This window comes from Portunus trituberculatus, chromosome 10 (genome assembly GCF_017591435.1).
Source record: "Portunus trituberculatus isolate SZX2019 chromosome 10, ASM1759143v1, whole genome shotgun sequence".
Classification (NCBI taxonomy): domain Eukaryota; kingdom Metazoa; phylum Arthropoda; class Malacostraca; order Decapoda; family Portunidae; genus Portunus; species Portunus trituberculatus.
This window is the reverse complement of record NC_059264.1, coordinates 10,670,678-10,690,520: the sequence shown is the minus strand read 5'-3', so window position 1 is coordinate 10,690,520 and position 19,843 is coordinate 10,670,678. Positions and strand designations below refer to the sequence as shown.

Here is a 19,843-nt window from a genome sequence, read left to right as displayed (position 1 = left end):
CGTGACATTTTGTTTCATTATACATTCAGCACCTATGTAATAATCGTTTAGAATCGAGTAGCTATTTTATGTGATTTAACCAGAAATAATTATTGCATTCATATAATCTGTCTCAAAATTAAAGAAAACATATGTTACTATCTTTTTCTTTTTGTCAAGGATCATGTTAGGCACGAAGGGATACCACATGAATTTTTCTAAAGCTTCCTGAAGGATACATGAGCTCTGAAAAGGTTGCACTAGTTAATATAGATAAAAGAGGTAGGAATTAAAGTCTCTCTCTCTCTCTCTCTCTCTCTCTCTCTCTCTCTCTCTCTCTCTCTCTCACCAAACCCTTCATCCGTGCCCTCAGCGTCCCTGAACACTAGCAGTTTTGTCAGTGACGGCGTGGACCCCATTAGTCGCGCCTCTTCCACCACCTGACAAGGAGAGAAGATTCAAGAGAGAAAATGTACTGTTTTATCGTAGACTATGCTAATTTAGACTTCTATCTTTCGTTTTCTTTCCGTAACATTATCATAACAAATCCAGGTTAGGGCAGGTTCATGAAGCTGTATTTGAAGAAATAGTTTTATTATTTGATGTCAGTGTTAGTGGTTCTTGTGTAGTTATTGTTCATAGTGGTGGTGTTGATGGTGGAAGTGATAGAAATAATAATAGTAGTAGTAATAGCATTAAAAGTAGTAGTAGTAGCAGCAGCAGCAGCAGCAACAGTAGTAGTAGTAGTAGTAGTAGTAGTAGTAGTAGTAGTAGTAGTAGTAGTAGTAGTAGTAGTAGTAGTAGCAATAGTAGTAGTAATAGTAGTGGTAATAGTAAGGAAGGCATAAAGCCACTCCCAACAGAGGGCGTCAAGGTTGGAGTCACCTGTAGTTTTGGGTGCCACACACCCAGCGTTGGGTCCACCACGTTGAGGTCCTTCTCACGCTGCAGGTTGTAGAAGGCGAGTCTGTTGTCGTGCCACGTCACACTTCCTCCCACTTGGACCCGCAGCAGACCTGTGCTCGTTTCCGTGCCCGCCAGCGAGACCTGGAGGGCAGTGCACTGTTAGGAGGGAGTGTTTCGCCATGAAGTAGCACAAGAGGAACAGCAGGTGAGAGGGACGCACCTTCCAGAACCAAAGCGTTATGTCCAGCGTGAAGGTGTTAGGGTGGGGCGGCAGGTGGAGGCGTGTCCCCGGCCTGATGTGCACCAGATGGCAGCCCTGTTCGTCGCTGCTGTCGTTGCACTCTGGCGTCAAGGAGCACCGCTTCTCCATGGGCACGCAACCACCCTTCCAGCAACTGAATTCGCCCTTGACGCACTGCGTGAAGGACAAGGACACGGTTGTCTCTTGGAGGTTAGGGGGATCAGCACACACTGAGGTGTTCACTATGTTCCAGACGGCGCTGCCCAATGGCAGGCTGCCATCCACCATCTGAGCCACCACCTGCCCGCCTAGGTCATCGCGTAGCTGCCACTCGTCGCCACGCCGCACCAGGGACACCCGCTCCAGGCCATGCCAGTAGAGGTCGCCAGAGGGGAAGGAGCGCGCGTACAGGTGGAGAGATGAGCGACACAGTCCCCGCAGCAGGAAGGTACTGTCGCCTACCACGCCCTCGCACATGAAGCAGTGCCGCTCGTCATCCGCGGCGCCGATCCACCCCCCTGACTTCAACAGCACGCCGCGGGAATATTCTTTTCCAGGCATCATGAGATGTTCAGATATGTAACGCAGCTCGGCACCGCTATCAGCATCCACCCAGCGCCCCAGAGCGGCGTTGTGCTCCACGCCCAGCCACAGCATGCTGAAGGTGGTGTGCATGGAGGAACACCGCTCAAAGTCAGCCTCCTGCAGTACCGCGAAGCTCCTCTTAGAGGCCTCGAGGGACTCAGGCACCGGGAGGGACATGCCCAACTGGCGGCAGAAGTCCCTGGCGTGATTGTAGAACACAGGCACAGGCACCACCAGGGACGCCGGTGTGTCCCGCTCCAGGCAGGGGTCCGCCTCTCCCGTGGTGACCTGCCCGCGGACCAGCCAGGCCAGGCTGGCGTCAATGACGGGGCGGTAATGGGCAGGGCGGCACTGCAGCAGAGCGGCCAGGTCCTGCGAAGTAAGGGCGTGGTCCCACAGCCCTATAAACGCCAGCTGGCCAACAAAGGCTTCGGTGACGGTGTAGCCCCCGTCGTGCTGGTCCTGGTCGTTGCCGATCACAAGAGTGCCGTTAAGAAGCAGCGGCAGGGAATAGTTAATGCGGATGATCACATTGAGATCCAAGGTGTAGCTGGTGGTGTTGCCGCCACGCACCACGCACAGCAAGTGCCACGCCCGCGGCGAGATCGACCTGTCCCAGAGGGTGGAGTGCTCCGTCATGTAGGTTCCAGAGATGCTTTCATCCTCCATCCCTGCGGAACAGTGCGTGTCAGCGCCTCGCCCTTTACCACGCCATCCTCCCTGCAACCCTCACACACCAGCCCTACCCTGACCGTGTCCACACCCTCCCGCTATGCCTTACGCACACCCACATGGCCCTGTCTACATCCCTCTCTGCCTCATACCCTCTACTCATTTCTTCTCTTCATCCCCTGCTGGTCGCTCCCTCACTTTAATTATATTCAAGCAAACTCTTGAACTCCCTGCCTATTTTTCTATTTCTATTTTTCTATGACTTGAATTCCTCTCAAAACAGTTATCTTCTAATTATGAGTGATCATTTTGACCTTACTTTTGAGACTGGCACCTCAATGCGCCTTTCTTTTTGCTTCTTCTTTTTTTCTCTCTCTTTATTTTCCTTGACCAGTGACTTTACTACACGATAAAAAAAATAATAAAATCCCCTCCTCGTGATCCCTCCATACGTAGCCCTGCCACCTCCCCGTGCCTGGCTTCTGTGGTGTCATGTAAGACCTGGCTGTTCACGCAGGCCTGACCGTTGATCACACACACAAACAAGTCTTAGCATGCGCTGATAAAGGTCGGGCTCGAATGAACAGATAGTCTGACGCCACCCAGGCCCGGGCAGTAGTGAGGCAGTGGGCCAACGCGCCACTCACGGAAAAGCAGCGCGTTGTGGACATAGGCGCTGATGTAGTAGCTGAATACTGCGCTCGCTGGCATCTTGAGGAACACGTTCATCCACAAACACATGCTGAAGGAGGCGAGAGCAGCGCAGTCACTCGCCTCACACGTCATGCCGTCCATGCCACTCGCGTCCACGATGGCACTGGTGTTGAGAACGGAGGCGAGGCGCGGCAGGAGGAACATCGTGCCGTCGTCGGGGCGTCCGTTCTCAGCAAGGGTGTGCACGAGCATTGCAACGGTGCTTCAGTCTTCGCCAGGAATAAAGGTAAGGGGTTAGAGGTGGAGAAGTGGTGGAGAGGCGTAGTGAGTCGTGCACCATTATGTTTGTGTGTCTTCGTGTGGAATATTACTGTAGAGAGAGAAGAGGAGAAATGTGTATTGGATCATCTGGTACTCTATAGTCGTGTTTTCGTCATGAGAGAAAGTGAGGGTAGCAATAGTGAAGTGGAGATGCGTATTGATCATCTGTTATTCTGTTTGTGTATCTTTGTGAGGCGAAATGAAGGTATGGAGTTTAAAGGAAATAGAAATAAAAGATCATGAGTAATTTTTTAAATTCTTAAAGATATAGCATCACTATCACCTATCACTAGAATCATGAAAACACTCTTGAAAACCCTAATGACTTCCCCTAAATCTTACTGTAGGTGCAAGGCCACGAAAACACTCTTGAAAACCATAATAACTTCCACTGAAGCCTGCTCAAAGTAATCGGGATGAGGCACTGAACGGTTCAACACTGGGACAATGCATGGATGCATAGTGGTAAAGCAGTCCCCATGTTCTGAAACACTCTGTTCTCTCACCTCGACTATTACGACTATTTTCAAAGGCCACAGACATGATTAGACGTATTTTCCAGGATGATTTTTTGTCAACAATATAGATATTTTGTTCATCTATCACTGGACCTATAAAAAGACTTAGAAAAACTCGTGTAACATCAACAAGAGCCTGGAACCATGAAAACACACTTAAAATACTCGTGTAACCTCAACTAGAGCCTGTTGGATATAGTGGAGATGTGCGCTTCTTTCAGATTTGGATTCAAGGACTAAGGGCGTGCGTCCCTCACCCTTACCTCAGGAGTGTGGATGGTGCCGGGGAGACTTGTTACGTTTGTCTGCCGTAAAACGAAGGAAGGGAACATGATGGCTAACTGGAAATGATCGATTGAGTCAAGAAAGGCGTGGCAGAACACACACACACACACACACACACACACACACACGAGTCCCGGTAAGCGGCGAGGCAAATGGGCAAGCCTCTTAATGTGTAGCCCCTGTTCACCTATATCAGTAAATAGGTACGTGATGTAACTCGAGGGGTTGTGGCCTCGCTTTCCCGGTGTATGGAGTGTGTTGATGTGGTCTCAGTCCTACCCGAAGATCGGTCTATGAGCTCTGAGCTCGCTCCTTAATGGGGAAGACTGGCTGGGTGACCAGCAGACGACCGAGGTGAATTACACACACACACACACACACACACACACACACACACAGGAAAAGATAGATGGTTTATTGACCACAAATTTGACAGCATCATTAATTCAAAGAACATGGTAATACAGTTAAAAAGCGTAAATGTGTATAATGTGTAAAAAAATTTAATATGTAATTTTCGTGGCACAATACAATACAAACTCACGTTAAAAATAAAACAAAAAAGACAAACGAAACTCTTGCACCATTCGCACACACACACACACACACACACACACACACACACACACACACACACACACACACACACACACACACACACACACACATATCATTAATATCACTTACTTTGATAACACTACCATGAGCACAACACAGGCAACCTTCCTATTGCTATAATCATGATAACAGCTTTCGGTGTCAAAAGGCTTCCTACTGGAGATAGCTTGAGCTGTCAAAAGGTCTATTTCCAAAGATCGCAGAGAAATTTAATCAGGTTTCCACTGGCGTTATTCCCCTTGATAGTGTAGGAAGTAAAGGAAACTAGAAAACATTATAATAAATAGATTAGAACATAGTTGAGTATTTGAGAGAGTAGTGCTTGTGTTGCTACCTCCTGCAGTGTACAAGTCGATGGTCAAACACAGGATAGGACGAGTAAGTGGCTTCAGTCAGATCAATGCCTTGCTCTGAGTGATTAGGTTTTCCATTGCCTCGCCACGCCTTCTCTCTAAGGTTATTGGAAGGGGCTGGTAAAAGTTTGAGGAGTAAATTTGAAGTGGCACTGAGATCCGTGTTCAGAAACGCCTTGTTCTCTCACGATGACTAAATTCCAAAGGCTCTGGTTGAAGATACTCATGCTTTTAAGGCTATTTTTATGGTTCTGGTGATGGATTAGCAAGATTTTTAGTCGATCATAAGGAGAAACTGTCTTGGAAACCTGACTAGTCTTCTATGGGGACTTGAGAAATTGTCGTGGTGAGAGAATAAAACATTTCTGAATATGGCCGTGGTAGCGATTGTGAAGGTGGAGTGGTATGATTATATTTTGTTACTGAAGTTTTTTTATCTATTTGTTTTATTTAATTCTTATACTATTTCATGCTTTTCTTTCTTTATTAATATCATTATATTCAATTATTTTATTAATGTACCTTATTCTACTTCATTTGTTTTCTTATTTCTCGATTTTTTGTTCGTTCAAGTCGTTTGGGATGAGTGAACTAAGGTGACACGGGAACGCTAGATCGTAAGGCAAGAGTTAACAGATTAATGAATAATCATAATAGTAAGCATACATCATAACCTTCCACTACAGACAACTTTGGCGACACACAACAGCCAGTCACAGGACACAAGCACAGTCAACACAAGCAATCATGTCTGCACCCCTCCCCTTCCTGACCACTAACCCTCCCACCCTTACACCCAGTCATTCACCTTCCGACTTCCTGCTTAAGAGTAGGGATACAAATTACAAATGTAACATGTTAAAAACTTATCGCTATTGATTGACTAGCTTCGGTAACAGCTCAGTGAGACTGTACAGCACCTTACAAAGTTGTTAACCTTATAAAGCTGAAGATTGTAGTCCCTCACGAGCCTGACACAGCAACTTGGTTCTGGTGACAGTCCGGTATATCTCATCTTCAACTCTACTTTCCTGAGACTATACAATATCAAAATCTATGCATAAAATATGGCAGTTTTTAACTTCAATTTACATGTTACTTACACTACTTAAAAGAACAAACACCTATTTCACAATACAGATATGGCCAATAATACTTATAAGTATGTCCATTTCTTATGTAAGATTTCCCAGTAAAAAATAATATAAATAAGCTTACACATTAGTATCACATTTCAAAGTTAAGTAAAAAGTACATCTACGACAAGACTGTACTGCTGGAAAAGGTCTGATGATCACCAGAGCCCCACACCACTCCCATCCTCACACCTTGTGGTGAGGGGCTAGTGCTTGACTAAGAGTCTCCAGCCTCGACAGGAGACACCACATAAACATGATAAATGAGTAAACATGATAAATGAGTTATCCAGGGGAGTCTGGAACATCGATGGCATCTTCACTCTCTCATCCACTGAAAAACTCAGAAACTGTCCACCTGTCTGTTTGCAGTATTCTCGCAATGTCAACAGAGGAAGACCACAGTAGCGAAAGGGTTAAGCAATGTCAAGTCATACAGAAAGCACAAATTGAGGCAGAGAGTTCCATAGTTCACGAGTCAAGGAGATGAGAGAGTGATAGTACTGCTCTTATCCCCTTCAGTACCATGACGCGTTTTCATATTCATTCTGCTTACTATTTGGCAATTTTATGCAGCTTCAGAAACTTATGTTACGATTGAAATGCTGAAGACACTTGCCATTAATATTGTGACCTCCATAGACCCTTCCTAAAGTCCATAAAATGGTCTAATCGCATCCAAAACTCAAGGTAGAAATGTGTCCCAGTGCTGAAGAGATTATACTCTCATCTTTGACCTGACTTCCATATCTTAACTTGTGAAATTCCCTATATCATCTCATAACCCTGAATGTTACTGTGGTAGCGGACAGTTGTTATAGGTTCGACATTTAGGTTTACCGCTGTGTCTCTCTCTCTCTCTCTCTCTCTCTCTCTCTCTCTCTCTCTCTCTCTCTCTCTCTCTCTCTCTCTCCAGCTCACAGGACTTTGATTTCCAACGAGGACTTATCATAGCAATCGTGTTTTCGTATCTTTCAGGCAATGTTTCCGTAAAGGGGCTAAAACAGCTTTGCACACATACATTTACACCAACGTATTAGAAAGATGGTTGGTGGAGAGGAGAGGGAGATGATAAAGACAGTGAGGAGAAGACAGTTACCTCTTTGAATACCATGACGCGTTTCTATATTCATTTTACATACTATTTGATGATTTTATACAGCTTCAGAAACTTTTGTGTGGGGAGATTACAATCGTGAAGACTGCACCTATTAATCATCTGACCTCCATAGATTCTTTCTAATGTCAATAAAATGGTCTAATCGTTTCACAAATCCCAAATTAAGAATGTTTCCTAGTATTGAAGGGGTTAAAAGTCTGTGGCCACGTGATGAGAGGAGAAGCGCTGGAAAGTCTCACTGTAACGGGAATGGTGGAAGGAAAGAGAGGTAGAGGAAGACAAAGTGAAAAGTACATCGCGTTGATAGACAGTTTAGTTAACGTGATGCCCGGAACAACAAATGACACGTGTGGAGTTCTTCGGAGCTATGCAAAAAACAGCAACAGAGAGAAGCCCATGATTGCCAACGTTCTGAAGAATAATGACACAACAATAACAAAGAAAAAAGTAATAAACTGACTCCTCTGCATTGCCTCATCTTCCCTGAAATATATCACCAAGTTCTCTTCGCCCAGCATTGAGGGGATCATTGAGGTGTCTGCGTATACGAACAAAGCACAGAGTAACCTCCCTAACTGTTAAACTCCATAGGGCTTGTTTTCCTGGGCATTATCTCCGTGGGAACTCTCGATACAAGTCAAGTGCGAATATTAAGTGGTGTCCAGCTACCTGCCTGCTATCACCCGTCCAGTGGCCCCGTACCCAGTATGATTCACCTTACAATTAAGATAGCGCGGTAACCCTCCCCCCTACCCCACCTCTTCACTTTACCTATACATACCTTTCTCTCTACAGTGGCAGCAATGAGAGAGAGAGAGAGAGAGAGAGAGAGAGAGAGAGAGAGAGAGAGCGCATGAGACTTTCTATTTCTCTTTATTTTTCTGTCTTTTTTTAGTTCAGTTTCGTTTATTGCCATTACGTTCGACTTTTTCTTTTATGTAAGTGTCATTAGTCTAGAACTTCCAGAAAAGAGGCCCAGCGAGATCAAATTCTCTACAGGAGAGGATTAAATGAATATCCAAAACTGTATGTGTCTTCAGTTGCGTTGCAGTGTGTTGCGGTGTATTTCGGTGCGGTTGAAGTGCGTTGTGTTGCGTTGCGTTGCGTTATTGGGTTGAATTGGACAGCAAGATGTTGGACTTTGTTGATCTACTTTGCGTTGGGTTAAATTCAATAGCTCTGTGTTACATTGTGTTGCGTTGGACCGAATTCATCTGCATTGCGTTGGAGTGAGTTGAATAGCAGAGTATTGCGTTGCGTTGCGTTGAGTTCAGTTGAGTTTGCACGGTGTTGCGTTGGCGTCCGGTAAAGTGTTGGCCATCATGCACCTGTTTGTGCCCTCGCTGCTGTTACTCTTGGCACGGTCATGCGAGGGTCACTGAGATAACCGATAAGCTCCCAGCCACACACTTGACTCTCTCATGACGAGTATTGAAAAACGACACTCAAATCATAAGTATACAGATATCATGGGTGTGTGTGTGTGTTTTTTTTTTTTCTGGTTAATGATGCAAGTTTCTGTTTGATTATTTGAAAGCTCTTTTGAAATCTCCAATAACATCATAGTTTGTTGAAGAAGAATCCTGGTTAAGCTGTTTCTAGAATCACGAGAAATTCCATGAAAACCTGATTAATTTTTGGTAGAGTCTGGTGAGGATGTAGAATTATTGTTAAAGTATTACCTCATTCATGAAAATATCCTTGAAAATCCCAATAACTTGCACGAAAGATTGCTAAAAGTGAAGAGTCTTTGCTAAGCTATTACTACAATCATAAAAAAGACCTTTCAACCCCCACCCCAGATAATTTTCACTAAAACTCTATTGAAGATGCATAATCCTTGCTAAACTGCCACAAAAATGACGAAAACACCTTTAAAAACCTCAACAACTTTCACTACATAGGGCTTTTTCACGGTGCAGAATATCTATTAAACTATCACTAGCACCACGAAAGCCCCAGTAACTTCCTCCATACCCTGTTAATTAAATGCGCAGAATCGTCACTGAACTATCACAGAAATCATGGAAGTCCACCCTTGAAAACCACCAATAACTTCCACTACAACCTGTAAAAAGTTACCGAGATAAGACGCCGAAGTGTTTAAGATGCGTTCCTTGGTGGTGCTTGAAGTGATCCTTTCGACTGGTAGTGATAGCACGCCACTTGTTGCTGCTTTGTGCGCACCCTCATGCTTTTGACAAGGAAATGCATAAACACGTAGTTGTGTTTACTGAAAAAAAAAAAGAAAAAAAAATGCATGAATATTCGGTCATCCCTTTTCCTGTTAGTGGTGTTTTCTAATATTAAGTAGTAGTAGTAGTAGTAGTAGTAGTAGTAGTAGTAGTAGTAGTAGTAGTAGTAGTAGTAGTAGTAGTAGTAGTAGTAATTCAAATTATAGTAGAAAATAACAGAAGCAAGAACAGAAACCAAAATAAAAATAGTAGTAGTAGTAGTAGTAGTAGTAGTAGTAGTAGTAGTAGTAGTAGTAGTAGTAGTAGTTCAACAGCAATAACAACAACAACAACAACAACAACAACAACAACAACAACAACAAACTGATGAAACTCTCCTTAATGATACTGAGAGAGAGAGAGAGAGAGAGAGAGAGAGAGAGAGAGAGAGAGAGAGAGAGAGAGAGAGAGATGAATCAAGAGAGGACGAACCACTAGAACAAAGCAATCAGAAGATAAACAGATCACTGGCTGGGTGGCTGGGTGGAGCTGAGAGGGGGAGTGTAAATAGGTTGGCCTACACTCCTATCTTCCCACAGTGATAGCGGGGAGGGTCGCGTGCTGAGGGAGGGTAAATCAGAGGAGATAGCGAGAGGTCACGAAGCACAGGGATGAGTTTGTTTCTATCATAGCCAATCCCGAGCTGCCTTTATCGCCTGCCAGCCACTCACATCAGTAGCCTTTTATCACTTGTCTTTGATTCGGGGGCTAGAAACACTGTGCGCTGTATCTCTGCCCCCCTCTCGATCTCTGTCTCTCTTATGCGTGTGTGTGTGTTCCCAAACTGATGACTAATGTTGATAGACTTACTTAAGTGTGTGTGTGTGTGTGTGTGTGTGTGTGTGTGTGTGTGTGTCAACTGTTGGGTATGATAGTGTAGTGCTCTCTCTCTCTCTCTCTCTCTCTCTCTCTCTCTCTCTCTCTCTCTCTAACTGATTTTCATGTGGTCTGAAAAAAATAACAACATATCGAGTAAATGACTGGATTTTCAAACAATGTGATGTCAGTCTTTTCTTCTTACTTATTTTCTCAATATTAACAAAATTCTATAGTCTGCTCAGCCTTCTTATGAAACCTGACAATTATAATTTTCTATGTAAGAGGGGAAAGCTGGCCAAGGGCAACAAAAAATTTAAATAGGCCTTCTTAGTTGCCAGTCCTCTTGCAGGTTTGAAAGAGTTAGCTAAAAGAAAGGGATAAATGTCTTGAAACCTCCCTCTTAATTAAATCAAATCATAGGAAGTTGGAAATACGGAAGTAGGCAGGGAGTTCCAGAGTTTACCAGAGAAAGGTCTGAATTGACTGAGAGTACTGGTTAACTTATGCATTAGGGAGTTGGACGGAATAGGGTAGAGATAGATTCCTAGCAGATCACATGCAGGTGCTTGGATTGCAGGGAAACGTTGACACAAGGGAGGTAGGGGAGGGGGAGAGTGGCCTACTATGTGGCTTATTATATGATTTAACATATGGCTTCAGCATTGCATTGGGCGGGTTTGGGCTGAGGAGGGTTGCATTGCGATGGGCTGGGCTGTGTTGCATTGTGGATGAGATGAGATGAGTTGCATTAGAAAGGGTTAGATTGACTTGAGTTCAGTTGTTTTCTGTTGCGATGTGTTGGGAAAGACTGGGATGGTTTGTGTTGCCTTGTGGTGGGGGTGTGTTGGTCTGAGTTGCTCTGAGCTGCGTTGCATTGTAATTGTTGACTCGTTGCTTTGAGTGGCCCACACCAGCGATGCGTCTTATCACCACCAGCACGGGAAGCAGCGATAGGCGGTAGCATGTCCTCGCCCATTTCTTTGTTGACGTCTCTGCTGGAGGACGTGTAGGTAATCTAATCGTCCATCCCCTTTACCTCTTTGTCTTGGTTTACAGTTATCAGTCATGAACATAACAAAGCGAACTGAGGAGTTGAAATATGTTTCTCGTACTATCATGGCTCTGTATCTCGGCACACTTTGGATTATATTGTCCAAGGACAAAGACATGACTACTCGAATGTCCGTGTGTTATTTATTCACGGTCGCACCGCTGGTCACTCAGCCAACCTTCCCTATTCCGGAGCGAGCTTAGAGCATATAGACTGATCTTCGGGTAGGACAAAGACCACACCACACTCCGCACACCGGGACACAACCACAACCTCGAATTACATCCCGTACCATATCTACTGCTAGGTGAACAGGGGCTACAGCTACACACATTAAGAGGCTAGCCCATTTTGCCTTTCCACGCCAAGGACTCGAACTCGGGCCTTCTAGGTTGTGAGCCGAGTGTGCTAACCATGCACTGCACTCTCTGTGTGTGTGTGTGTGTGTGTGTGTGTGTGTGTGTGTGTGTGAGTGAATCACTGGTGATACAGAATCCTTGCTAAGCAGTCACATAGAATCCTGAAAACTCCCTTGAAAACCATAGTGACATATATCGCTAGAATCATTAATAGTGACCCCCCTTTGAAAACCATGCATAATAACATTATATCACTGCAGCTATTGAAAAAGCTCTATTGAACAAAAATTATTAACACCTATCACCATAATCGTGAGAACTCCCTTGAAAAATTATAATATCCATCACTGCCACGTAAACTCCCTTGAAAACCTTACATCCATTAAACCTATCCATATGTTAAGATAAGGTACCTATAGGCTCTGGAACTGCCTTGTGTAACTCAACTAGCTCTTTACATTGCAGTCTTGTTGCATTATCTCCTCACCTTCCTGCGTTAGAAAATGCAGTTCCTGGTGTGTTGGGTAATTATATAGTCATTTGTTAGTCCAAGAATGCTTTTGTGAGGTCAATCAAAGGTTTATTGTCCATTTAATACTCTATGCTTCCTTAATATTGACTCGTATTTCTTAAAAGGCAAGTAAGGAGCTGTATTTTTGAATGTTTCAGCGTCTTGTAGTGTATAGTGTTAACAGGCCTGAATGGAAGTTGTAGGGTTTAATAAGGACGTTCTCATGAATCTAGTTACTGTTCGAGGAGGAATCTGCATCAGTATAAAGGAAAAAAATACTTTTGAAAACTGGAATGTGAATAATGAAACCCTTTGCTCTCTCATATGTAGTTTTCAATGACCGCAAAGTTATGGTCAGGTTCACATGCATAATCCAAATAATGACAGCACTCTTGTTAAACCACCACTGAAATAACAGAAAATATCCTTAAGAAATAATACCACCTCTCAGTAAAGCATGATAAGGGTTGCTGAGGTCATATACGCGAAACATTTATCTGTCCATATCGCCATGACTTTCAGAAGCCTGCAGATGAAGTTACACGGGTTTTCAAATGTGCTCTTACGGTTGCAGCGGCAGATTAATAAGATTTCTACATTATCAGCAGAAGAAACTCTTGAGAACGCGGCTAATCATCTTTGTGGCCTTTGAAAATTATCGTAATGAGAGAGAGAGAGAGAGAGAGAGAGAGAGAGAGAGAGAGAGTTACTAAATAAAGGCCCAAAACTAGATGAAAGTAGGTGAGAGAAGGTGGAAAATGACTATGAATCTCTGTAGTATTCTAAACAATTGGAAGGAAATATGATCTCTTGGAATGCATGTGGTGGGCGGACGAAGCATTGTAACCAACACTCGCCAACTTGCCAGCTTATATCTATTGAATGACGTACTCTTCTGATGTTTGCTCTGTTATTTACACTCGAATAATAGAAGGAGAAAGTTATGAGAAATGCAAGTACAATAGAAGAAAAGGCCTGCATTTTCTGAAACACTAATTTTCAAAGGGTGCAAAGTAATTGCGAGGGCTCTCAAGTGTCCCTTCAGCTCACATTGAGATTTTGTTCATTTGTCACTAAGACCTTTAAAACACAAATCAGTGTAACTTCAACTGGAGCCCTCTGATTTGTTAAAAGTATTCCGGAACGCTGTTTTGTCTTAGGTTCTCAAAGATATTTATCTAGGTAATTATGTGAAAACCTTGCTAATCCGTCACCATAACTACAAAGGAACCTGTAAAAGCCTGTAAAATGTCGAGTAGAGCCTTTTGAATATAGAGGGGATACAGGCGCAAATATTTTAGAATATGATAGGGGCTGTTATTCTGCCGCGGCCCACTCCTCCCTAACATGACGTAATTTTGCACATTATGGATGCATTTACAAAGATCAGAACACTATTGTATGAAACTTGACTGAATCATAAATAATTACAAATATAAAGTATATTTATATACCTGGAAACACTAAAACTAGGGCTTAAACAATATAATATTAATTCGGCTACTGAATGATTATATTAGATAAGTGATTAGCTGGCTATCTTATCACTCATTATTACCACTTTATTTAAAACTGAGATGGACAAAGTATGATAAAGGCAATGTTGTACATCATTAACGTTCACTATAAGTAAAAATATTTGAAGAGGACAGCATTTGTAATCCCGTACTTAAGATTGAATTATTTTGAACCACTGAAATATCACTTCTGTTATGCATTACTGAGAGATATGAATAAAGAAGTAACTAGAAAATATATATTCTTTTAATTATAATGCAATGAAAACAACCTGGTCTGAAGAAATATAATAAAAATAATAGATGTTATAAATACAACACTGGCAACTTGCACTTTCAAACACCCTCTTATCACCCTTATTTCTCATTGTATGCACGTTTAAACAAGATAGAAAGCTACATTATTTAATGAAACTTAATTCTTTTACAATAGAAACAGTAGAAAATGTTTATGTGAGAAGATATTAGAAGTTAAAAACACAACGCTGTCAGCCATCAGCAACATGCTCGCCACAACACAACATTCAAACCCCAAAGTTGTTGTTTCTCGCTGCGTCCTGTTCCAACTTTATCTAATATGGCTGATAGTGGGTGAGCACCATCTTATCTCACTATTTATCATGGTTATTAGCTGCCCAGGGAAGTTTGTGGAGTAATAAGACAGAATTTAAGGATGAATCGGCTGTGATAATGGAGAAACCTTGTGCCTTGCCCCTGCCGAACCTTGCCTTGCGTGTTCCTGCTTGTTTTTGTACCCTGTCCTTGCATGTCCCTTCCTTACCCTATCTCTCCTTATTTACCCTTGTTTCCCCTGTTCCTGCCTTCCCTTGGCCCTGTTCGACCCTATTCCTCCCCTCCTCTGCTCTTATCTTTATCTTCCTTTTCTTCCCTCCAGTCACCACTACCTCTGTTCACGTCTCAGCTTGTAGACTCACCTGGTTGCCTATTCCTTATTGGTATGGTTAGGCAGACGTATAGTATCATTTGAAAGTAATTTTATGGGTACGCCAGTTTAGTCTTAGTTTGTACAGTCACGGTTTTTCTTGGGTTTTCATCTGGGAATGGGTAAATAAATGTATGATGTTGGGTTTAAATATACATCAGTTAGTTTTTTTGGTCCTAAATTGTTGTATACAACCTTCCTTCATAAATTGTCAGTTTTCTTGGGTTTATATCTGGGAATGGGTGAATAAATGTGAGATGTAGGATTTAAACAGAATATATAATTAGTGTTTTTTGTCCTAAATTGTTGTATATGCTGAGTTTATACAGCCTTCCTTCATAAATTGTCTTGGTTTTCTTGGGTTTACATCTGGGAATGGGTGAATAAATGTGTGATGTCAGATTTGAACTTGGAAAAATAACTAATTACTTGGTCTTAAATTGTTCTTGTATTTGCTAAGCTTGTACAGCCTTCCTTTATGAATTGCCATGATTTTCTTGGGTTTATAATTGGGAATGAAGGAATAAATGTATGATGTCAAATTGAAATATAGAACAATTGTTGTTGTTTTTTGTATTTGGTAAGTTCAAACAGCCTGTGTCACATTTTTCTTAGCTTTATAACTGGGAATGATGAATAAAAGTATGATGTCTAATTTAAATACAAAAAAAAAAAAATAATAAATTGTTACTTGGTCCTATGTTGCATTTCCTGGGTTTAAAACTTGGAACGAGTGGATAAATGTGTGATGCCCGCTGCATACTGAAAAAATTGTTACTTGTTCCTGAATTATTGTTGTATTTGCTAAGTTCATACAACCTTCCTTCTTGAATTGTCTTAGTTTTCTTTGGTTTAAAACTGGGAATCATTGAATGAATGTCTGATTTAAACATGGAGGAAATAGTTGCTTGGTCATACATTGTTGTATTTCGTGGGTTTAAAACTGGGAGTGAGTGAATAAATGTCTAATGTCAGATTTAAACATAGAGAAAATGATAACGTGGTCCTGAATTGTTGTATTTGGTGTTTTGACTCTGTGACTGTTGGTGGCACTTTTAATTTTTAGCATTTTTCAACTCTACGCTAGTTTACCCGTCAAAACTTGAGTTAAACATGCTGGAAAATTTTATTAGAGATATCTGATGTTTATTGCAGTTCTTATTTAAGTGACAACACAGATGGTAAATAAGCTAGATTTTTACACAGTCTTTATTAACCTGTCAAATACTGGGACACAGTGTTTTACCTTGAGATATGTGTAAAATTAGACTTTTATTGATATTAGGAAGGGTCTATGGATGTTAGAAAATTAATGGCCACAGTTTTCACTATTCTGATCCCCCACACAAGTTTCTGAAGCTGTATAAAATTATCAAACAGTAAGCAGTCTAATGAATATGGAAATGCATCATGGTACTGAAGGGGTTAATGAAGGTTAAATTTGATACAGCTCGTGCCATCAACAGTATATCACCTTCCTCCTTCTCTGTTCTGATATCAGTACATTTATGAAGTTAGCCATGCAGTTTTGTATCCTTATTAACAACATAGATGGTAAAAGTCTAACACAGCACACTATCAACAGGTTTCCCTCCCCGTCATCACCCTCGTCCCCCGCCCTGCCTGCCTCCCCCACCAGGCTGCACACCAGCACACAGCAGCAGGTGCAGGACACACTCACACAGCTGGAGAATCTGTGGGATGACCTGGGGCTCAGCGAGGACCAGAGGAGAGACAGAAAGCGCATCTTTTACGGTCATATCTCAGTAAGTGATCTTGCTCTTCTTATCTTGCTAAAGCCTCCCCTCCTCTTCCTGCTGCCCCACTGTATAAAGCTTTCTTCTTTGTATCACCCTTATTCTGTCTAACTTTCAAATGCAAGAGTTAACCAGCAGCTACTCTCCATAGACTCTTCCTAATGTAAATAAAATTGTCTAATCACACCCAAAATCATGGTAAAAATGCATCCTAGTACTGAAGGGGCTCCACTGAGATGCCGCTCTCTCATCTGTCAGTATCAGCTGTTAATTTGTCATAAGTACTTAGAAATATGATTATACACTCGCCAGTTATAAGATTCTAGAAGACTTGCATTTTTTGCCCAGCATTAAGCAATTTACTCTTCCTTGTCAGGTATCATGTCTTCAGGTGTTTGAGTGTCCATTTGTTTGTATGAGGAAGTCCTACTGGGTGAGGTTGAATGCTGGTAGATGGGAGGGATATAGCTAACTATTTCCTGTACTCAGGGAAGATGTCAGAATGTGTATGCGATTATAAGCTGGACAAAATCAGAATCTCCATCCCTTGTCCTCTCAATATAAAGAAGGTAAAAGTGGAAAGATTGTGTGAGATTAAAGTTAGCTAAAAGTTGTATTAGGAAGAGAAGGCCACTTGATAAATGGAGCAGTATGAGAGGTTGGTAGAGGCTCAGTACTTGGACAAAAAATCACAGCCACAAAATTCCTCTTTCATTGATGTACTACTATTGAGAATGCTCTGACCTGAAAACTAGTGAAGAGTTTTAATCCTAAGTCAAAAAGAAAAAAAAAAGAAAACTGACACACATGGTTTTGCATTTTCATCACTTAACTTTCAACTTTTTTATCTCCTTTCACAATCTGCTAGAGAGATAGACGACACGTGAGCAAGAATTTGAACAGTGAATCCCACTTTTAATGACGCTCCACCTTTCAGAACCTGCTTGAGAAGATCTATATGGATGAGCGCGCCTTGAAGTCACGGATCGTCAACCAGATTGAACACAACACCATCGAGATTGTCAAGCTGTGTCAGGTGTGTGAGACATTGTGCTTTGTCTGTATGTCTTTGTATGTGTGTGTGTAGGTATGAGTGTGTATTGGTGTGTTGGGATATGCATTTATCTATTTCTATCAGTATACTTCAGATTTCTTTGATGGAACAAGAGCTAGATATGTATGTAGGGGCCACATTCTGAAAAAATACTTCCACTTGCACCTCCACTGCTTCCAAAACACTCTAGATGAAATGATAGATTTTTAAGGGTGTGTTTACAATTCCAGCCACAGATTATGAACAGGAGAAACACTTAAGAACTCACCTAACCATCTCTGCACCATTTAAAGCAATCATGATGAGAGTAGAGTGTTTTAGAATACAAAATTAAGTATGGAGGTATCTATGTGTGAGCAGCCAACACTACTTTCTCTCTCATTCCTGCAGGAGTTACTTATAGAGCCTGAGGATGCAGTGGACGGCCTCACACTGCTGGACCTGGATGCTGTGATGCAGGAGCGCCTAGAGAAACTACAGCAGACCAAGAAAGAGCGACAAGAGACACTCAGGAACCTGCAGGAGAAGGATGAGGTCTGCATGTGTGTGTGTGTGTGTGTGTGTGTGTGTGTATCTGTGTGTGTATTTTAGTTGTGTGTCAGGTTAGTCATTTCTGCATTGAGTAGTTGTTATTCTAGTATTCCACAACAAAATATACATGAATCCTTGCCAGTTTTTTGGTACTGAAATAGTTTGTTAATGTTGGTTATGCTCTTTGCAGTCTGAGTTAATTAGAACTGTTCACCTGTCTTCTATGATGTCCATCCCTAAGGAGTCTTTGGAGGATTCTAAGATATAGATTTCTAACCTAACCTAACCTAGGTTAGGTTAGGTTAAGGTAAATAGGATATTATTAGCTTGCCTAGTGGAGAAATACAAAAAAATACCATTACTAGCCAATGCTGTTCCCTGGAATGAAATGGACTGGTTGTGATTTAGGTCTTTCTTTTGTATTGTCTGTCTTGCTTCTCCCTTCGAATGAAATGCATAAGTAATGACTAAGACTTCCCTGTATGTATGCTGTGTGGTGCACGGTAAATGAAGTGTTTAACTAATAATTTTTTTGGTGTGTGGTGCAGGGTCTGTGTGAGTTGTTGTGTGAGGAGCCCTTCTACATCCCCTCTGACTTGACACCTTCCCTGGAGCAGCTCAAGGCCGTGGAGGAACACATCAGGGCCATGGAGGAGCTCAAGGTAAGGTGTGCTGCCATGGAAGGAGGGAGTCAGTGTGCAGCTGGTGCTTTGTGGGTAGTGTGAGTGTGGCTGGCAGATATTGCTAGTATGTGTGAGTGTAGGGTATGTGTGTTGTGTTAGGTGTTGTGTGTGTCTTACATAAGTGATGTTCCAGTAACAAGTAACACAACAGAAGCAGAATGTACCACTAACACCAGCCATTCCCGCTAGGATGAGCGGGAGGCGACATACAAGAAACTGAAGTGTGGCTTGCTTAGCTTCCTGGAGCAGCTGGAGCAGTCCCCAGAGGATTCCTTCACTCGGGAGGTGGTCTGCTCCGATGACGAGGACATTTCCCTCGACCAGGCCACCATTCAGCGGCTCAGGGTGGGTGCCAAATTGTCTCTTATCATTATTTTCATGTTAGTTAGCTGGACTGTGTGTGAGATGTGGATGTGTGAGGTAGACCATGTAAGGGAAGGATAGAGTGTGAAATAGGCATTGACACGGGAACTTTGCAGAATAATGGTATGTGACAGTATAGAGAGTGTGGAGAAGGCATTGACACTGGAGCTTAGCAGTACAATGGTGTGTAACAAGCAAACAGAGGAATTGTGACGAGTGTGAGAAATGGTGCTGTTCTGCCACTTCCAAGAAAGGCTTAACACATTAATAGTTTTGTGCAGGTATGGGCACAGTCAGGTGTGATTAGGAAGAGTACTTGCTGTGGGAAACTAAACTGTTCAAGCTGTGTGGCTCCTTGTACACGGAGGGAGAGCAGGAGTACTTTTGTTTCTCTTGGGTGTGAAAGAATTAAGAGAGTGGTGTGACTATGCGTGAGTGAAAATTGTGTGCCTTGTCTTGAGTTTTTCGGTGAGATTGCCTTGGTATGTAAATGTGTTTGTACTGTATTTGCGTTTTGTTCAATTTAAAGAATGTTTTTTTGTTCATGTGAAATTCTGTAAAGCTTTGTAGCCTGTCAACAATCTCTATATGTTTGAAGTAAGGGATCTTGTCCAATCACAGGAAGAAAGCTAC

The 19,843-nt window shown here is 42.4% G+C and overlaps 1 protein-coding gene across 3 annotated transcripts in view; it reads left to right on the top strand.

Moving 5' to 3' along the window:
• Nucleotides 1-2,994: 2,994 nt before the first annotated feature.
• LOC123501977 (protein regulator of cytokinesis 1-like) overlaps nt 2,995-19,843 on the top strand; it is a 33,958-nt gene continuing 17,109 nt past the window's right edge. For 2 of the 3 annotated variants that reach the window (XM_045251107.1, XM_045251108.1), the window contains exons 1-6: nt 14,374-14,470; nt 16,408-16,588; nt 17,517-17,615; nt 18,024-18,167; nt 18,713-18,826; nt 19,037-19,192. In XM_045251107.1, coding sequence (XP_045107042.1) covers nt 14,457-14,470; nt 16,408-16,588; nt 17,517-17,615; nt 18,024-18,167; nt 18,713-18,826; nt 19,037-19,192 — 708 coding nt within the window. In that variant the 5' untranslated portion in view covers nt 14,374-14,456. Of the gene's footprint in view, nt 3,324-14,373; nt 14,471-16,407; nt 16,589-17,516; nt 17,616-18,023; nt 18,168-18,712; nt 18,827-19,036; nt 19,193-19,843 lie in introns of those variants that run through there. The other variant, XM_045251109.1, reaches the window with a different exon arrangement.